Genomic DNA, 15,139 nt, shown 5'->3' with positions numbered 1-15,139 from the left:
AATGTTTTTTTTAATATCTTTTTTATTTTTTAGTTATGGATGGACATAATATTTTTATTTTATTTATTTTTATGTGGTGCTGAGGATCTAACCCAGTGCTTCACATGTGCAAGGCAAGCACTCTGCCACTGAGCCACTCCCCACCCACTCCCTTTTTTTTTAAGCAGAATTTTTAAATATCTGCCTTAAGAGAATACAGATAGATTTTCTTATCTGTTTCTATGTTCTGTCTTTTCTAATGCCATGTGTTATATAACCTCTGAAAAACTCCACTGTACACATGAGAGAAAAGATGTGGTGGTGCTTGGACCACACTTTGAGAACTGACATAGTGTAAACAACTATGGAGTCAGGTAGACCCTAACTGTTAAGAGTTGTGTCCTCTTGAGGAAGAGACTTGATTTTTCTCGATTTATTTCCTCCCTTTTGGAATGGATACAGAAATGTGTTATAACTCATAAGACAGTGTGGTTATTAAGGATCAGAGTACATTTTAAGTGTCTAACACTTGGTAGTTGTGCAATAAACTTTTTATTTTTCAGTTCCTAAAGTACCAAGAAGAGACCTGTTATTAATTTTAGTTAGATTTGTTTCTTATTTTCTGTTTTGTTTGTGAGCAGTGCTGGAGCTTGACCCAGGGCTGCTCTACCCAGTTTTTCTTGTTGTTTTTGTTTTTTGTTTTAGTTGTTGTTATTTTTTATTTTTTTGGAGACATGGTCTCCCTAAGTTGCTCAGGTTTGCAATCCTGCCTTAGCCTCCTAAGTAACTGGGATTACAGATGTGCACCACTGTGTCCAGCTTGGTTAGGTTTTTTGTGACTTGGGTGATGTGTACTGTTTTTTTTTTTCCAAGTCCTACTCCAGACCCATCAAAGTTCATGATATAGTTCTTGGAGTTCTTCACTGCACTTCTAGGCATTGAGTAAGTCTGAAAGTAGGAAAGTAGAAGATGAAGTTGGGATTGGTTGGTACAAGGACCAGGATTCAAATTCAAATATGGTTAACATTTATTGAAATAGTAGGTTCTTTCCTCTATGTCATATAATATTCTCAGCTACCCTATGATCTAAGTAGTGCTGCTATCATATTCCAGATGAACTGATACCCAGACACATCCAATAATGTAGTTAAAATTATTAACCACATTAATAGGTGTTAGGTGAGGAGATCAGAATATAATCTCTAAAATTAAGCGCAGTACTATCTATGTCTTTCTTTAGATAATGCCTCTGTTTTGTCAACCCTGGAAGACTGATTTCAGAGTTTTTTTGCAAGGGCGGTAAATGATAGAAATGTAGTCATGGTTCTGATGTTTCTAAAAAAAATTTTTCCATCACAGTTTTCCCAACCAGCAATTTTACAAGTGCCTCAAATTCAGGAAGGGGTTTTTGAAAAGGGATTTTTCTTTTGACTGCTAATAACCAGAAATAGTGTATATGAAAGCACCTTTCATAAAGGTGTCACTTACTGTTTTCCCAACCTCTGTAAGCAAGTCACAGTATCTCACTTTACTACCATGTCCCCACCTATATAATTATTCATACATTAGTTTATTTCCTTATCCACCCATTCCTGACTTTGAATAGTAAGTAAGATAAATAAAAGTCTGAGTAAGAGAAATGTTACATATACAAGTTCAGTAATTGTTCCCCCCCCCCCTTAAATATACATGTGAGAAGCAACCCTGGGAGAAATGGGAAGTGAAAGAGATGGAGTCAGTGGGTGGGAGTGGTGGGAGATGCTGGGAATCAAATCCAAGGGCTTGTGCATGCTGGTTAAGTGCTTTACCACTAAACTGTACCCCTAGCTATCTGATTCTTTCTTCTCTTTAAGTAGAAATGATTGAGTGTTCAGAGCTGGGACAGATGGCTAAAAGACTTTTTGTGAAAAGGTTTAAGATTTCTCTGTAAGATCATGTGTCTCATTTTTTTTTTTAATCCTCATCTCCTTCCCTTCCTTAGTCTTCTTCAGGCAAGCTGTAAGAAGCGGCAGCAATGTCTGATTTTGTGGAAAGTGAGGCTGAGGAGTCAGAGGAAGAATACAATGATGAAGGCGAAGTGGTGCCCCGAGTCACCAAGAAATTTGTGGAAGAGGAGGATGATGGTGAGGAGGCCCCAGCCTCAAGCTTCTCCCTACTATTACTAAGCTTTGGATAGTTGGATTCTTGCTGATGAAAGGCTCAGACTGAGCACAGAAGTTCTCACACATGAGGTACCAACTTGAGAACTTTCAATCATTCTTACAAAATGCTTAGAGCATCTGTCTGCTGTATGCCAGGCACTGTACTTAGAAGTAGGAACACAAAACACAAGCTATTGTAGAATTTTTTGGGGGGACAAACAGTAAATAAATACATATATAATGCTTCCTGCCTTTAGTCCTAGCGGTGCTTATGCACATAGTTTCCTATTACCCTGGCCAAGCCCAACCTTTAGGATCATCAGCAGAAAACTCTAAAGTGACTTTAAAGGGAAATATAAGTTTTATCAAAGATTTATGGCTCAAAGAAGGAATGCAGCCACTGAGTTTATAAACAGAGGAAAATTAGTTATTGGTGTCTATAAAATTGCTAGTAACAATTTTGTAGAGCCAAAGTAATTAAGATGGTATTTCCTAAAGACAAATGGTCAATGTAGAAAACAAACTGTCCTGGTTGATGGCTATGTTTTGTACCTTTACATGAACAGAAGAGTTATTGTGGCACCTGTACCATCATTAGGTTCAGGGTGGATGAAAAATTATAGTTAAGCAGGTGGCCCTGCACCACCATCCATCCTGTTCCCTGAACTCCATGCCTCAAACATACATGTTTTCCAGATGAGGAGGAAGAGGAGGAGAATCTAGATGATCAAGATGAACAAGGCAATTTAAAAGGCTTTATCAATGATGATGATGATGAAGATGATGCGGAGGAAGATGAAGGCAGTGACTCTGGTGATTCAGAAGATGATGTTGGCCACAAGAAGAGAAAACGCAGTGAGTAGTGTTTCCTCAGGTTAGATGAGGCTTAGGTAGAAGTTGCAGTGGGGAAGGGGCCTTCCCATTGTTATGGGTAACACTTTGTTTTCTTTAGCATCTTTTGATGACCGCCTGGAGGATGATGATTTTGACCTTATTGAGGAGAATTTGGGTGTCAAAGTGAAACGAGGAGTAAGTGTATTCTTTGTCTTTGTCCTGGGGGTGTGAAGGAAAGCCCTTGAAATTATATCTTTTGGAGAGGAGATAGATCCAGAACAGTTTGGGGAACTTCAGAGAAGAAAAAGATGTTGGTATCATGCTGTAGAGCCCAGATCTGAGGCTTGTCAGTTTCAAGGGTGGGTCATGGGGCCAAAAGAGCATCACACGCATGTTCTTTCTAGTCTCCCTTGGCTAATATAACTAGAGTAGGAAGATGAGAATGAGACTAAAGAGCAGGCATTCTTACGATAGAACCTTCAGATCCTGATGAGACAGGTTTTCTCACCACCAGCAAAAGTACCGGCGTGTCAAAAAAATGTCAGATGATGAAGATGATGATGAAGAGGAATATGGCAAGGAGGAACATGAAAAAGAGGCTATTGCAGAAGAAATATTCCAAGATGGGGAAGGGGAAGAAGGACAGGAAGCCGTGGAGGCCCCCATGGCTCCTCCAGAGGAGGAAGAGGAAGATGATGAAGAGTCAGGTATGTGGCATTGGGCAGGGAAAACAATGTTTAGATAGTCATTGAGATGTCCTGGCCCCTAGGAGCAGAATAGGAGGCCATTCTTCAGCTACAGGGCCTTGCATTTGACACAAAAGTTGTTTTTTTCAGTCTTTGTACTTTTTTTACTGGCAGGAACTAAAACCATTTAGTCCTGCATCAGCCTTTGACCCTGAGTACTAAACTGTTACTTCTCTACCCAGATATTGATGATTTCATTGTGGATGACGATGGACAGCCTCTGAAAAAACCCAAGTGGCGGAAAAAGCTTCCCGGATACACAGATGCGTGAGTGGGGATCTGATACAAAGTGGTGATAAAGGCATTGAGTATGCCCACCCGGCAAGGCACATCCTTAGCTCTCAACTATTTTTGCCTCCCCCAAAAGGCACATCCCCAGCTCTCAACTATTTTGCTTCGGTGTCTTAGATACCCTCTGTTTGGCAGTGATTTCAGACTTCCTTTACGCCCTGAGAGGTCACTTTGCATTTTAGGGCTTCTTAAAGAATTAAGATATGGGTAAGGCTCCAGCATCCCTCTTCTTCCTGCAGCTCCATGTTTATTCATTTATATTTATGCCTTCTAAATGTGATTTTTGTGGGAAAAGGATACAAGTTAGAAAGCTTGCCAGGTATGGTAGTGTATGCCTGTAACCCTGGTCGCTTGGGAGGCTGAGGCAGGAGGATCATGAGCTCAAAGCCAGCCTAAGCAACTCAGCAAGACCCTATCTCTAAACAAAATATTTAAAAAAGTTAAGTATGTGACTCAGAAGTTAAGCAACCCTGGGTTTAATCCCCAGTATCAAAAAAAAATAATAATAAAAAGTAACTTTGAATGCTTTTGCTCTGAGGAAATACAGTAATACCTTAGTGGAATATAGATCTGCCAAGTAGAGTGTTAGACCCATCTGCCCTATTGCTGTTTGATTTCTGTCACTGACAGGTGCCAAAAGTGGGCTTTTTATTCTCTGATAAACAATAGTTTGCCCAGAAATATCCCCTAGGTAAGCCTTTATTCCATAGTGAATATGGTTCTTTTATTTTTATTCTTCTTCTAATTTTCTTAGTTACCTGGAGCAAGTCAAAGATCTGTACAGAGTCTACATTTCTCTACTCTCACCCACAGAGCACTGCAAGAAGCCCAGGAGATTTTTGGCGTGGATTTTGATTATGACGAGTTTGAGAAATACAATGAGTATGATGAAGAACTGGAGGAAGAGTATGAGTATGAGGATGATGAGGCCGAAGGTGAAATTAGAGTGCGCCCCAAGAAGACCACCAAGAAGCGTGTGAGCCGCAGGAGCATCTTTGAGATGTACGAGCCCAGTGAGCTGGAAAGCAGCCACCTCACAGATCAAGACAATGAAATCCGAGCCACTGACTTGCCTGAGAGGTTCCAGGTAAGAAACCACCAGCCTCTGCCTTCTGTTGATTCACCATCATTTTGAGGCCATGAAACAATCTCATAGCAATCTGAAATTACGTAACCTGTTAACCCCATCTGACCAAGGTCCAGGGAGTCTAGCTCTTATAGAAAATATACTATCACACTGCTCGTGGATCTTGAAATGGGGCTTTTTAGCAAATTTATGAAGTGTTTATTTCGTGACAGACAATACTGCTGGGTACTGGAAATGTGTGCCAAAGTATCACAGTTTCTCTCCAGAAGAAGTGTATGTTTTCATAAACAGGATACAAGTTTTTTTTGTTTGTTTGTTTTGTTTTTTAAAGAGAGAAAGAGAATTTTAATATTTATTTTTTAGTTTTCGGCGGACACAACATCTTTCTTTGTATGTGGTGCTGAGGATCGAACCGGGCCGCACGCATACCAGGCGAGCGCGCTACCGCTTGAGCCATATCCCCAGCCCAAGGATACAAGTTAAAGTCAATCTCACCCTCTTATTTGCTACAGCTCCGCTCCATCCCAGTCAAGGGGGCCGAAGATGATGAGTTAGAAGAAGAAGCTGACTGGATCTATAGGAATGCCTTTGCCACGCCAACCATTTCTCTACAGGTAGCTAAAAACTTGACATGAAATAGAAGTCACTTGATTAAGATGGGGGGTGTGCTTCTTCCCTGACCTATGCTTCTGTGTGCCTCATACTGAAAATGTGTGTGTGTGTGTGTGTGTGTGTGAGAGAGAGAGAGAGAGAGAGAGAGAGAGAGATTTTTTTCTAGATTTCATCTCAAGTAAGGCAATCTTGTGCTGTGAAACAGTTCTGTATGATAAGGCAAAGCAAGTAATGGTATCTTGCTGTTTTTTCTTTTCCTACTATAGGAAAGCTGTGATTACCTGGACCGAGGGCAGCCAACAAGCAGCTTCAGTCGAAAAGGACCAAGTACAATTCAGAAAATTAAAGAAGCCCTGGGCTTCATGCGAAATCAGCATTTTGAGGTAGCTGACTCAAGCTTTAGTAGTCTATTGGTTAGAAATTCAGTTAGAGGAGGAGAGAAAAGTTAGCTACCTAAGTCAGAAGGGACCCCCCTCTTCCCCTTCCCCAGATGTACTCCCTTAACTCAAGTGTTAGAACTAGCGGACTCATGAACAGAGGAGAGTCTACCCTGTTTGCAATATTATCCTCCCCTGTTGGGAAGGTCATGCTTCTGACTTCAAATTCCTGGAGCTGTTAGTGAAAAAAAAAAAAAAAAAAAAAGATTATCCTCTGGGAGAGGAGATCCTTGCAGATCTTCTAGGTGACTGCAGTCTTTTTGCTACCCTAGGTACCTTTTATTGCCTTCTACCGAAAAGAGTATGTGGAACCTGAGTTGCATATCAATGACCTATGGAGAGTATGGCAGTGGGATGAAAAGGTAACATGGATACATGGCCCCGAAGGCACTATGGGCAGGGTTGGTCACCACTACAACCAGGGTACTATAAATCCAGTGCCCCACTCCCTGATCTTCCTCCCTGGTCTGCTGGTCTCCCCCCCACTGGATCTCTTGATGAAGGAATAGCAGCCTTGGGTCTTCAGGGCTGAGTAACAGTCCTTACTCCTGCCCTGCCCGCCCTAGTGGACCCAGTTGAGGATCCGCAAAGAAAACCTAACAAGACTGTTTGAGAAGATGCAAGCTTATCAATATGAGCAAATCTCTGCTGATCCTGACAAACCTCTTGCTGATGGCATCCGGGCTCTGGACACCACTGACATGGAGAGGTAGCACACACGGTTTGTTTCATTACAGGGAGCCCTCAGACCAAAGGCACCCCTGACCCCATCAATGTCACTTTGCAGAATTCATGGGTCAGGGCCTTACCCCTTAGAAATCCAACTTGTCAACACATTAAAAGTGATCTTCCTCCAAATTAACCTTAGTTATCCATGTTGATATAGAAAAAGATAAACTTTTGATTTATTTACCAACAATTTACCTATTAGAATTTCAGGTACTTACATTTGGTAATCTGTACATTTATTCCATGTAGATAAAGCTATATGGAAAGCAAATTATAATAAGCAAGCTTGTAGTCAGGGTATGGGATAGTGGGGGAATATATGGGATCAGTATCCAAATTATGAAGTTGAGAAGAAGTCCCAAGAACTTTTTGAACTTTGCGAGATATCTGCCTCATCTGCCTCTCCTTTAATGATTTCATTTCTAACCACCACCAGTCATCTTCAGTTTGATATACTCCTTTAAGATACCTTGGTTGCACTTAAGTTATGGTCTGGAGCTTGTATATGTGTGTGTGTGTGTGTCTCCAGGTATTGGGAATTAAGGGGCACTCTAATACTGAACTATATCCCCAGCCCTTCGTATTTTTTTATCTTGAGGTAGGGCCTCCCTGAGTTGCTGAGGGTCTGGTTAAGTGGCTGAGACTGGCCTAGAACTTGCTATCCTTCTTAATAATTGGGATTACAGGCATGCACCACTAATGCAGGTACCCATCCTACTTGGGATATTCCCTCCTGAGAATTGGATGTCTTATAGAAAAACTGAGTTGAGCGATAACTGAGTAACTTCCTCGGTGATAACTGAGATCTTATGTCCTTTCCCTTCAGGCTCAAGGACGTACAATCAATGGATGAGTTAAAAGATGTCTATAACCATTTCCTGCTTTACTATGGCCGTGATATCCCCAGGATGCAGAATGCTGCCAAAGCTAGCCGCAAGAAGCTAAAGCGTGTAAGGGAGGAGGGAGATGAAGAAGGTGAGTACTAGAAAAGAAAATGCAGGATACTTGATGGATGTAGCATTTCCAAGGGTGCCCTTGGCTGGGTGCCCTTCTGGGCTTCTCAACATATGTCAGATTCTTGGGAGTGATTGAAAGCTAAAGCCTAACAACCTATGAATTTTCTTTCCAGGTGAAGGTGAAGAAGCAGAAGACGAGGAGCAGAGGGGCCCAGAGCTCAAGCAGGCCTCCCGCCGAGACATGTATACCATTTGCCAGAGCGCAGGGCTAGGTAACAACCAGCCTGGGCATTCTACCCTTGAGCAAGGGAGTTACCCAAGAGGAGGGCTAGTGGGTAGGAAGAGGAAAGGATATCTAAAGTCAATCACCAATCCATTGCCAAACCAACCTACTACAGGGTCCCCATAAGCACTTTCCCTCCCACCTACCTCTACTCTATGCTAATGGTCCATCCTCTCCCTGAATTCCTGAAGTCATGAGAAATTCACACTCAGAGGAAGAATCTGTCCTATTTCATGTGTCTAATAAAAGCTCTTCATGTGCTTAAAGTCAGTTTTTTTTTTAAATATTTTTTAGTTGTAGTTGGACACAATACCTTTGTTCCATTCATTTATTTTTATGTGGTGCTGAGGTTTGAACCCAGGGCCTCACGTGCTAGGTGAGCGTTCTACCACTGAGCCACAATCCCAGCCCCTAAAGTCAGTTTTTTTCATTGTCCTTTTACAAGTCCAATTCTACTCATTCATGGCCCTTTTAAAGTCTGGTTCCCACAGCAGCTATTCTGGACTTTGAAAGCCAAAAGGCTTATCAGTCCAGGTGCTTCCTTACATTTTACTCTCTTGTTTGTTTCATTAGATGGCCTGGCGAAAAAGTTTGGACTTACTCCTGAGCAATTTGGGGAGAACCTCCGGGATAGCTACCAGCGGCATGAGACAGAACAATTCCCGGCAGAGCCTTTGGAGCTGGCCAAGGATTATGTTTGCAGGTAGGCATGTAACAGGTGACTGGTAGGACAAGAGCCTGAGGGCCAAGATACCGTTATCCTTCAGCTCCACTGTTTTCCCCACAGCCAGTTTCCTACTCCAGAAGCTGTGCTGGAAGGTGCCCGCTACATGGTAGCACTACAGATTGCACGTGAGCCCCTTGTCCGGCAGGTGCTGAGACAAACTTTCCAGGAGAGAGCCAAGTTAAATATAACCCCTACCAAGAAAGGTAGAAAGGTGAGCTGGGCAAGGGGCTTTGATCCAAGATTTGGCTCTGCTCTCTGTTTGATCAAGTTGAATCTTGTGTCTTCTGTTTAGCTGAGCTGTCTGCCTACAAAAAGTGGCAGTCTTTTTTTCTAAGGGTTAGGACCTGCCTATCCATAGACTAATGATTCCCTCTCAATGTATACAGGATGTGGATGAGGCCCACTACGCTTATTCCTTTAAGTACTTAAAGAACAAGCCTGTTAAAGAACTGAGAGATGACCAGTTCCTCAAGATAGGCCTGGCAGAAGAAGAAGGACTACTCACCATTGACATCAGCATAGATATGAAGGGAGTAGAAGGGTAAGCAGAGCCCTGGTCTGGCATCTTTCAGGAAGACTGATGGAAGCAGGGGTACCTCATGAACCACCATTTCAGAATTGAGCAAGCCATTGTCCCTGGCTTGCTCAGTGTTCATGGACATCTGGGTGTCACCTTTATCCATCCCTTACGTAGTTTGTATCTCTCCCCAGCTATGGCAATGACCAGACATACTTTGAAGAGATCAAACAATTTTACTACCGAGATGAGTTCAGCCACCAGGTGCAGGAGTGGAACCGGCAACGCACCATGGCCATTGAACGAGCATTACAGCAGTTCCTCTATGTGCAGATGGCCAAAGAGCTCAAGAATAAGTTGCTGTCTGAGGCCAAGGAATATGTCATAAAGGTGAGGATATAAGCCTGGTGTGGTGGCGTACTCCAACAATCCCCACTACTTGGGGCTGAGGCAGGAGAAGCCAACTTAGATGACTTGGCAGGACCTTGTCTAAAAATAAAAAATTTTAAAAGCCTAGGGATGTGGCACAGTGGTAGAATAATTGCCTAGCATGCACTTGGCACTAGGAAAAATCCCTAGTACCATATACAAAAAAATAAATAAAGACTTGTCCATTCTCTGTAGTTGTGTGATTTCTCTAATAGAACTAAGAATGAAGGAATCCCTTAGTCATCCTGTGGCCAATGTAGAAATACTGAGGCAATGTACCACATAATCTCAGAGGCAGTGGAAGCAGGGCGTGTGAGCTCTCCAACTAAGGACCCTCTCCTCCCTTTGCCCACATCAAAACATTCTTGTTTGTGTCACTGTCTCTGTGCACTGCCTTGTCTCCAAAAGCAAAATATGCTTTTGGGTTGTAAGTCTGCATAAAAAAGTAGGAGGATATGCACATAATTAATGCACTTCTTTGCATATGTGTGCTCTTCCTTGGCACACTTGGTGACTCTGATGACTAATGTGTGTCTCCTCCCAGGCCTGTAGCCGGAAGCTCTATAACTGGTTGAGGGTGGCGCCCTACCGACCAGATCAGCAGGTAGAGGAAGATGATGACTTCATGGATGAGAATCAAGGGAAAGGCATTAGAGTCCTAGGCATTGCTTTCTCCTCTGCCAGGTACCTAACTCTTCCTTCCTGCCTGCTCTGCACAGTCTTTTATCTGGCTTTTCATTTTATTCTCTTTTTCATAGCTTTACATGACTGAATATTGCTCTGTTCTTTTTCTGGGGGCTACAGAGATCACCCTGTGTTCTGTGCTCTGGTCAATGGTGAAGGAGAAGTGACAGACTTCCTCCGGCTGCCCCATTTTACCAAACGGCGAACTGCCTGGAGAGAAGAAGAGCGGGAAAAGAAGGCAAGTCTCCAGGATGGGGGTTTGTTAGCAAGTATACATCCTATAATTCAGTGGGATAAGTGTTAAGCAGCATTCCCTGCAAGACCCTGATTATCTCTGATCTGGTCACTGACTTTACATCCTGATATCATTCTCATTCCATGGGCAGTAGATGGCACTCATGTTATCTGATTCAGAATTTTCAGAGACCTTGTGTGCTTCTGGGCTGCCTTTGTTACCTCTTTTCTCATTAGCATCTAGGTCAGATTGTTCCAGGAGCTGAAAGCCACTGGGACATGCAGCCAAACTTTTCCCGCTTTATTGTTTCAACCCTTCTTTTGCTAGGGAAAGAGGATTTAAATTCATCTAGTTGGTATACTTCTGAATTATTTTTTCTCCCATAACAGTATCTTACAATTTAATTGTCAGAGCCTCATTCAAAAAAAAAAGAATAACAAAAGCTTATTTAAAATTTTTTTTTTTAAAAAATCTTAAAATGGAAATCAGAACATCAGCATAGTCCTAATAGGCAATGATTTATATAAATAAGGCCCAAGTGTATTTATACCACACCCCAAGTTTAAGTCAGAAGTATAATAATCTTAAGAAATATTAACACATGGGCTGGGGATGTGGCTCAAGCGGTAGCGCGCTCGCCTGGCGTGCGTGCGGCCCGGGTTCGATCCTCAGCACCACATACAAACAAAGATGTTGTGTCCGCCGAGAACTAAGAAAAAATAAATAAATATTAAAATTCTCTCTCTCTCTCTCTGTCCCCCTCTCTCTCACTCTCTCTTTAAAAAAAAGAAAAGAAAAGAAATATTAACACATGCTTAGTACTCAAACAAAAGGCCCCAAACTCCTTGTCTTGTGTTCTGCTTATATAGCATGTGACACCATGTCTAACATTAAATATCTATTTTAAGAAGAACAAAAACTATTTAGACACTTACCCCACTGGGCATGTAGTTACACCGGAGACCATCTGAACCTTGCCCAGCTATATTTGGGGGATGACAGAGGTATTGAATTATTCTACCTAGGAAATTAAGAGATATTGGAAAGTTGGGAGCAGCCCAAGAAAATGAGGGCCAATGGCTAAGTATTAGTGGAATATGGGTTTTGGTTCATAAAAAAAGAGAACAGTTTTCTACCTCTCCATTCTTCAGATCTGGCCAAGAAAAGGAGAGATGTACAACATTTCTAGAAAGGAAGAACAAAATGACACTAGAGTTAGAAATCCAGGGACTTATGGAACGTCACCAATGAGAAGTTCCCTGGGGCTCAGAAAAGCCTGCTTATCAATCTCATTATCATGTGCCAGATTTTGCTTTTTGTTAACACTGCTGCCCCCCTTCACTATGTTATACTTAGATTTTCAACAGAAGTCACACCAGAGTGGGGCACGGTGATACCTACCTATATAATCTCTGCGGCTTGGGAAGCTGAGGCGGGAGGATTGAGAGCTCAATGCCAGTCTCAGCGAAAGTGAGGCACTAAGCAATTCAGTGAGATCCTGTCTCTAAATAAAATACAAAATAGGTCTGGGGATGTGACTCAGTGGTCAAGTGCCCCTGAGTTCAATTCCCGGAACCCGAAATAAGAAAGAAAAAGTTATACCAGAAATGAAATAGGGAGGCTGAGGTTGTTGCTCAGCGGTAGAATGCTTGCCTAGCATGTGTAATGCACTGGGTTCAATCCTCAGCACCACATAAAAAGTAAATAAACAAAATAAAGATGTTGTGTCCATTTACAACTAAAAAAAATTTTTAAAGATAAATAAATAAAAGAAACGAAATAGGAATCCACAAAAAAACTATAGGATATCAAGGTGTCAAAAAGTTAAGACATAAGAACTGTAATAGGAATTCCACATCTTTGTACTAAGGAAGAGGAGACATATTTACCATGTTGACCTTTTCAAGGGGTCCTCACCCAAAAGAGGGCAAACTCCAGTTCTTTGTTTTCCTTGATAAAAACTAGGACCTGAGTGGGTGGTGGGGAAGAACTAGGGCCAATGGCTAAATGTTGGAGGGAGATGGGTTTTGGTTCACAATAGAAGAGAACAGTTTCCTACCTCTCCATTCTTCATATCTGGCCAGTGGTTACTAATGTCATCAGAGTGAGTTCTAGTCAGTAGAAGGGTTAAGCAGAAGCAGGCTGGCCAGGTGTGTGGGAATGGATCCTTGATAGCAACTTGGACCAGATGTTCTCTGAGACTCTTCTAGCTTTTGCTGTTCTCCAGTCTTATAAGATCTCAAGCTACATAGGGAGAAAGAACTACCTGAAATCTCCATGCTCAGAGCCAATTAGCTCTGATTTTCTTTCAATCCAGGCTCAAGACATTGAAACCCTAAAGAAATTTCTTCTGAACAAGAAGCCTCATGTGGTGACAATTGCAGGAGAAAACAGGTAGAGGCACTGGGCTAGGCCTGGTTGAAGGCCATGACCAAAAGTAACTCATCCCTTATGGTTGAATTTGGCATTTGCCTATAATGGTTACGAGTTTTTTGATATCCCCAGGGGATATTGTTCCTTTTTGTTTTTAAAGCTCTTTCCTCCTCACCCCATCCCAGATGAGAGACCACCCATTCCTGAGAAAATATATCCATTGACCAATATTCCTCATCCCTTCAGGGATGCCCAAATGTTGATTGAGGATGTGAAGCGCATCGTGCATGAGCTGGACCAGGGCCAACAGCTGTCTTCCATTGGGGTGGAGCTGGTTGACAACGAATTGGCTATTCTCTATATGAACAGCAAGAAGTCAGAGGTAATGCTGCAGCCCCACCCTTAGGGCATACCCAGATAAGTGCTGTTAATCTCAGAGATATTTAATAGGAAAAGAAAGCCCAGCTCTGATAAATACTTTTAAAATAAGATTAGTACTTTTCTTTTTAAAAGACGAAGTCTATATTTATTGCCAGGCGCAGTAACGCATGCCTGTAATCCCAGCAGCTTGGGAGGCTGAGGCAGGAGGATCATGAATTCAAAGCCAGCCTCAGCAACTTAGTGAGGCCCTAAGCAACTCAGTCTTTATTTTAAGACTCTGTCTCTAAATAAAATACAAAAATGGGGTGGGAATATGAGTTAGTGGTTAAGTCTCCTGGGTTCAATCCCCGGTACACACACACAAAAAAGAAAGATTATTGCACTCTACCTGTTCACTTAACATTTGCAGAAGTTTTCCATGTTGCCAGTTATAGTTCATTTGGGGAGCCCCTGAGGTTAAATTGGTTCTAGGAAAAATGGTCCTAGAAGAGAAAAGAAAGTGGCTTCAAGCCAGAATGGTTTGGATTTCCTCTTGGTGGTGGTATGAGGGGACTTTAAGGCCCTGCTAACCCTCATTTGACTCTAGGCAGAGTTCCGGGATTATCCTCCTGTACTGAGACAGGCAGTCTCTCTGGCTCGGCGCATCCAAGACCCTCTGATAGAATTTGCTCAAGTGTGCAGCTCTGATGAAGACATCCTATGTCTCAAATTTCACCCCTTGCAGGTGAGTAGATTTGACAGGCCGACTGTTGAGTAAAAAAGCACAGTAACCTTATCCCTGCCTGCTGTATGTCAATAGGAACATGTTGTGAAAGAGGAGCTGCTGAATGCCTTGTACTGTGAATTTATCAACCGGGTCAATGAAGTTGGGGTTGATGTCAACCGTGCCATTGCTCATCCTTACAGCCAGGCCTTGATCCAGTATGTCTGTGGCCTGGGACCTCGAAAAGGGACCCACCTCCTGAAGGTAGGATTGGGTTAAATTAGAAAATTCAAAAATTACCATTTCATTACACATGAAGACATATTTATCAGTATGACTTGACAGATCAGGAAGACCATGGTCAGAAAGATAAAGCATCTTGTTCAGAATCACTCAACTAGTGAGAGTTACCACTTCAGACCCAGGTGGCCAAAGCTTCTTCGCTACTGTACTCTAGTGGCTCATAGAATAGATGGCCATAAGCCATGATTTGAAAGAGGAGAAAGCAAAGGAATGCTAGAGGTGAATCTCAGGATAGTGGAATAATTTTTCCAGTGGGAAGAAAAAGCATTTAGCATTTTTTGATCTTCAAAAGTATTGGTAATATTCTTTTCCTTAAGACGAGTACATATTGTGTCAAACTTTCAAGTTTGCTAATTATAGATAGTCTGATGGGTATAATCTAGTTAATTGAAGAAATGATTTTAGTGGTAGATAATGTGGTTTTGTGTATAGTTAGATATTGAGTGGGGACAGAGTTCCTTTGTGGAGTCATGGAGGGCTAATAGAGAGACCTGAAAGCAAACTAAAGAGGTGGGGCATGCTTACTGTCCTGGCTTACTTGAGTTCTCTCCCCCAGATTCTGAAGCAGAACAACACACGCCTTGAAAGCCGCACCCAGTTGGTCACCATGTGCCACATGGGTCCCAAAGTCTTCATGAATTGTGCTGGCTTCCTCAAGATTGACACAGCCTCCCTGGGGGACAGGTGATGCC

At 42.3% G+C, this 15,139-nt stretch overlaps 1 protein-coding gene across 2 annotated transcripts in view; it reads left to right on the top strand.

Annotated features, from left to right (window-relative positions):
- SUPT6H (SPT6 homolog, histone chaperone and transcription elongation factor) overlaps positions 1 to 15,139 on the top strand; it is a 34,815-nt gene that overhangs the window by 7,457 nt on the left and 12,219 nt on the right. Inside the window, exons 2-25 of one of the 2 annotated variants that reach the window (XM_081272962.1) lie at positions 853 to 921; positions 1,961 to 2,102; positions 2,817 to 2,975; positions 3,073 to 3,149; positions 3,469 to 3,661; positions 3,883 to 3,967; positions 4,805 to 5,078; positions 5,591 to 5,692; positions 5,957 to 6,073; positions 6,400 to 6,489; positions 6,694 to 6,836; positions 7,683 to 7,831; positions 7,986 to 8,084; positions 8,669 to 8,798; positions 8,883 to 9,033; positions 9,209 to 9,363; positions 9,534 to 9,729; positions 10,313 to 10,452; positions 10,573 to 10,690; positions 13,005 to 13,081; positions 13,307 to 13,442; positions 14,028 to 14,165; positions 14,241 to 14,408; positions 15,004 to 15,131. In XM_081272962.1, the coding sequence (XP_081129088.1) occupies positions 1,994 to 2,102; positions 2,817 to 2,975; positions 3,073 to 3,149; positions 3,469 to 3,661; positions 3,883 to 3,967; positions 4,805 to 5,078; positions 5,591 to 5,692; positions 5,957 to 6,073; positions 6,400 to 6,489; positions 6,694 to 6,836; positions 7,683 to 7,831; positions 7,986 to 8,084; positions 8,669 to 8,798; positions 8,883 to 9,033; positions 9,209 to 9,363; positions 9,534 to 9,729; positions 10,313 to 10,452; positions 10,573 to 10,690; positions 13,005 to 13,081; positions 13,307 to 13,442; positions 14,028 to 14,165; positions 14,241 to 14,408; positions 15,004 to 15,131 (3,134 nt within the window). In that variant the 5' untranslated portion in view covers positions 853 to 921; positions 1,961 to 1,993. The remainder of the gene's footprint in view (positions 1 to 852; positions 922 to 1,960; positions 2,103 to 2,816; positions 2,976 to 3,072; positions 3,150 to 3,468; positions 3,662 to 3,882; positions 3,968 to 4,804; positions 5,079 to 5,590; positions 5,693 to 5,956; positions 6,074 to 6,399; positions 6,490 to 6,693; positions 6,837 to 7,682; positions 7,832 to 7,985; positions 8,085 to 8,668; positions 8,799 to 8,882; positions 9,034 to 9,208; positions 9,364 to 9,533; positions 9,730 to 10,312; positions 10,453 to 10,572; positions 10,691 to 13,004; positions 13,082 to 13,306; positions 13,443 to 14,027; positions 14,166 to 14,240; positions 14,409 to 15,003; positions 15,132 to 15,139) is intronic. The other variant, XM_081272961.1, reaches the window with a different exon arrangement.

The sequence above is a fragment of the Spermophilus citellus genome, assembly GCF_964194105.1.
Source record: "Spermophilus citellus genome assembly, chromosome: 17".
Classification (NCBI taxonomy): Eukaryota; Metazoa; Chordata; class Mammalia; order Rodentia; family Sciuridae; genus Spermophilus; species Spermophilus citellus.
This window is presented reverse-complemented; position numbering and strand designations above follow the sequence as displayed.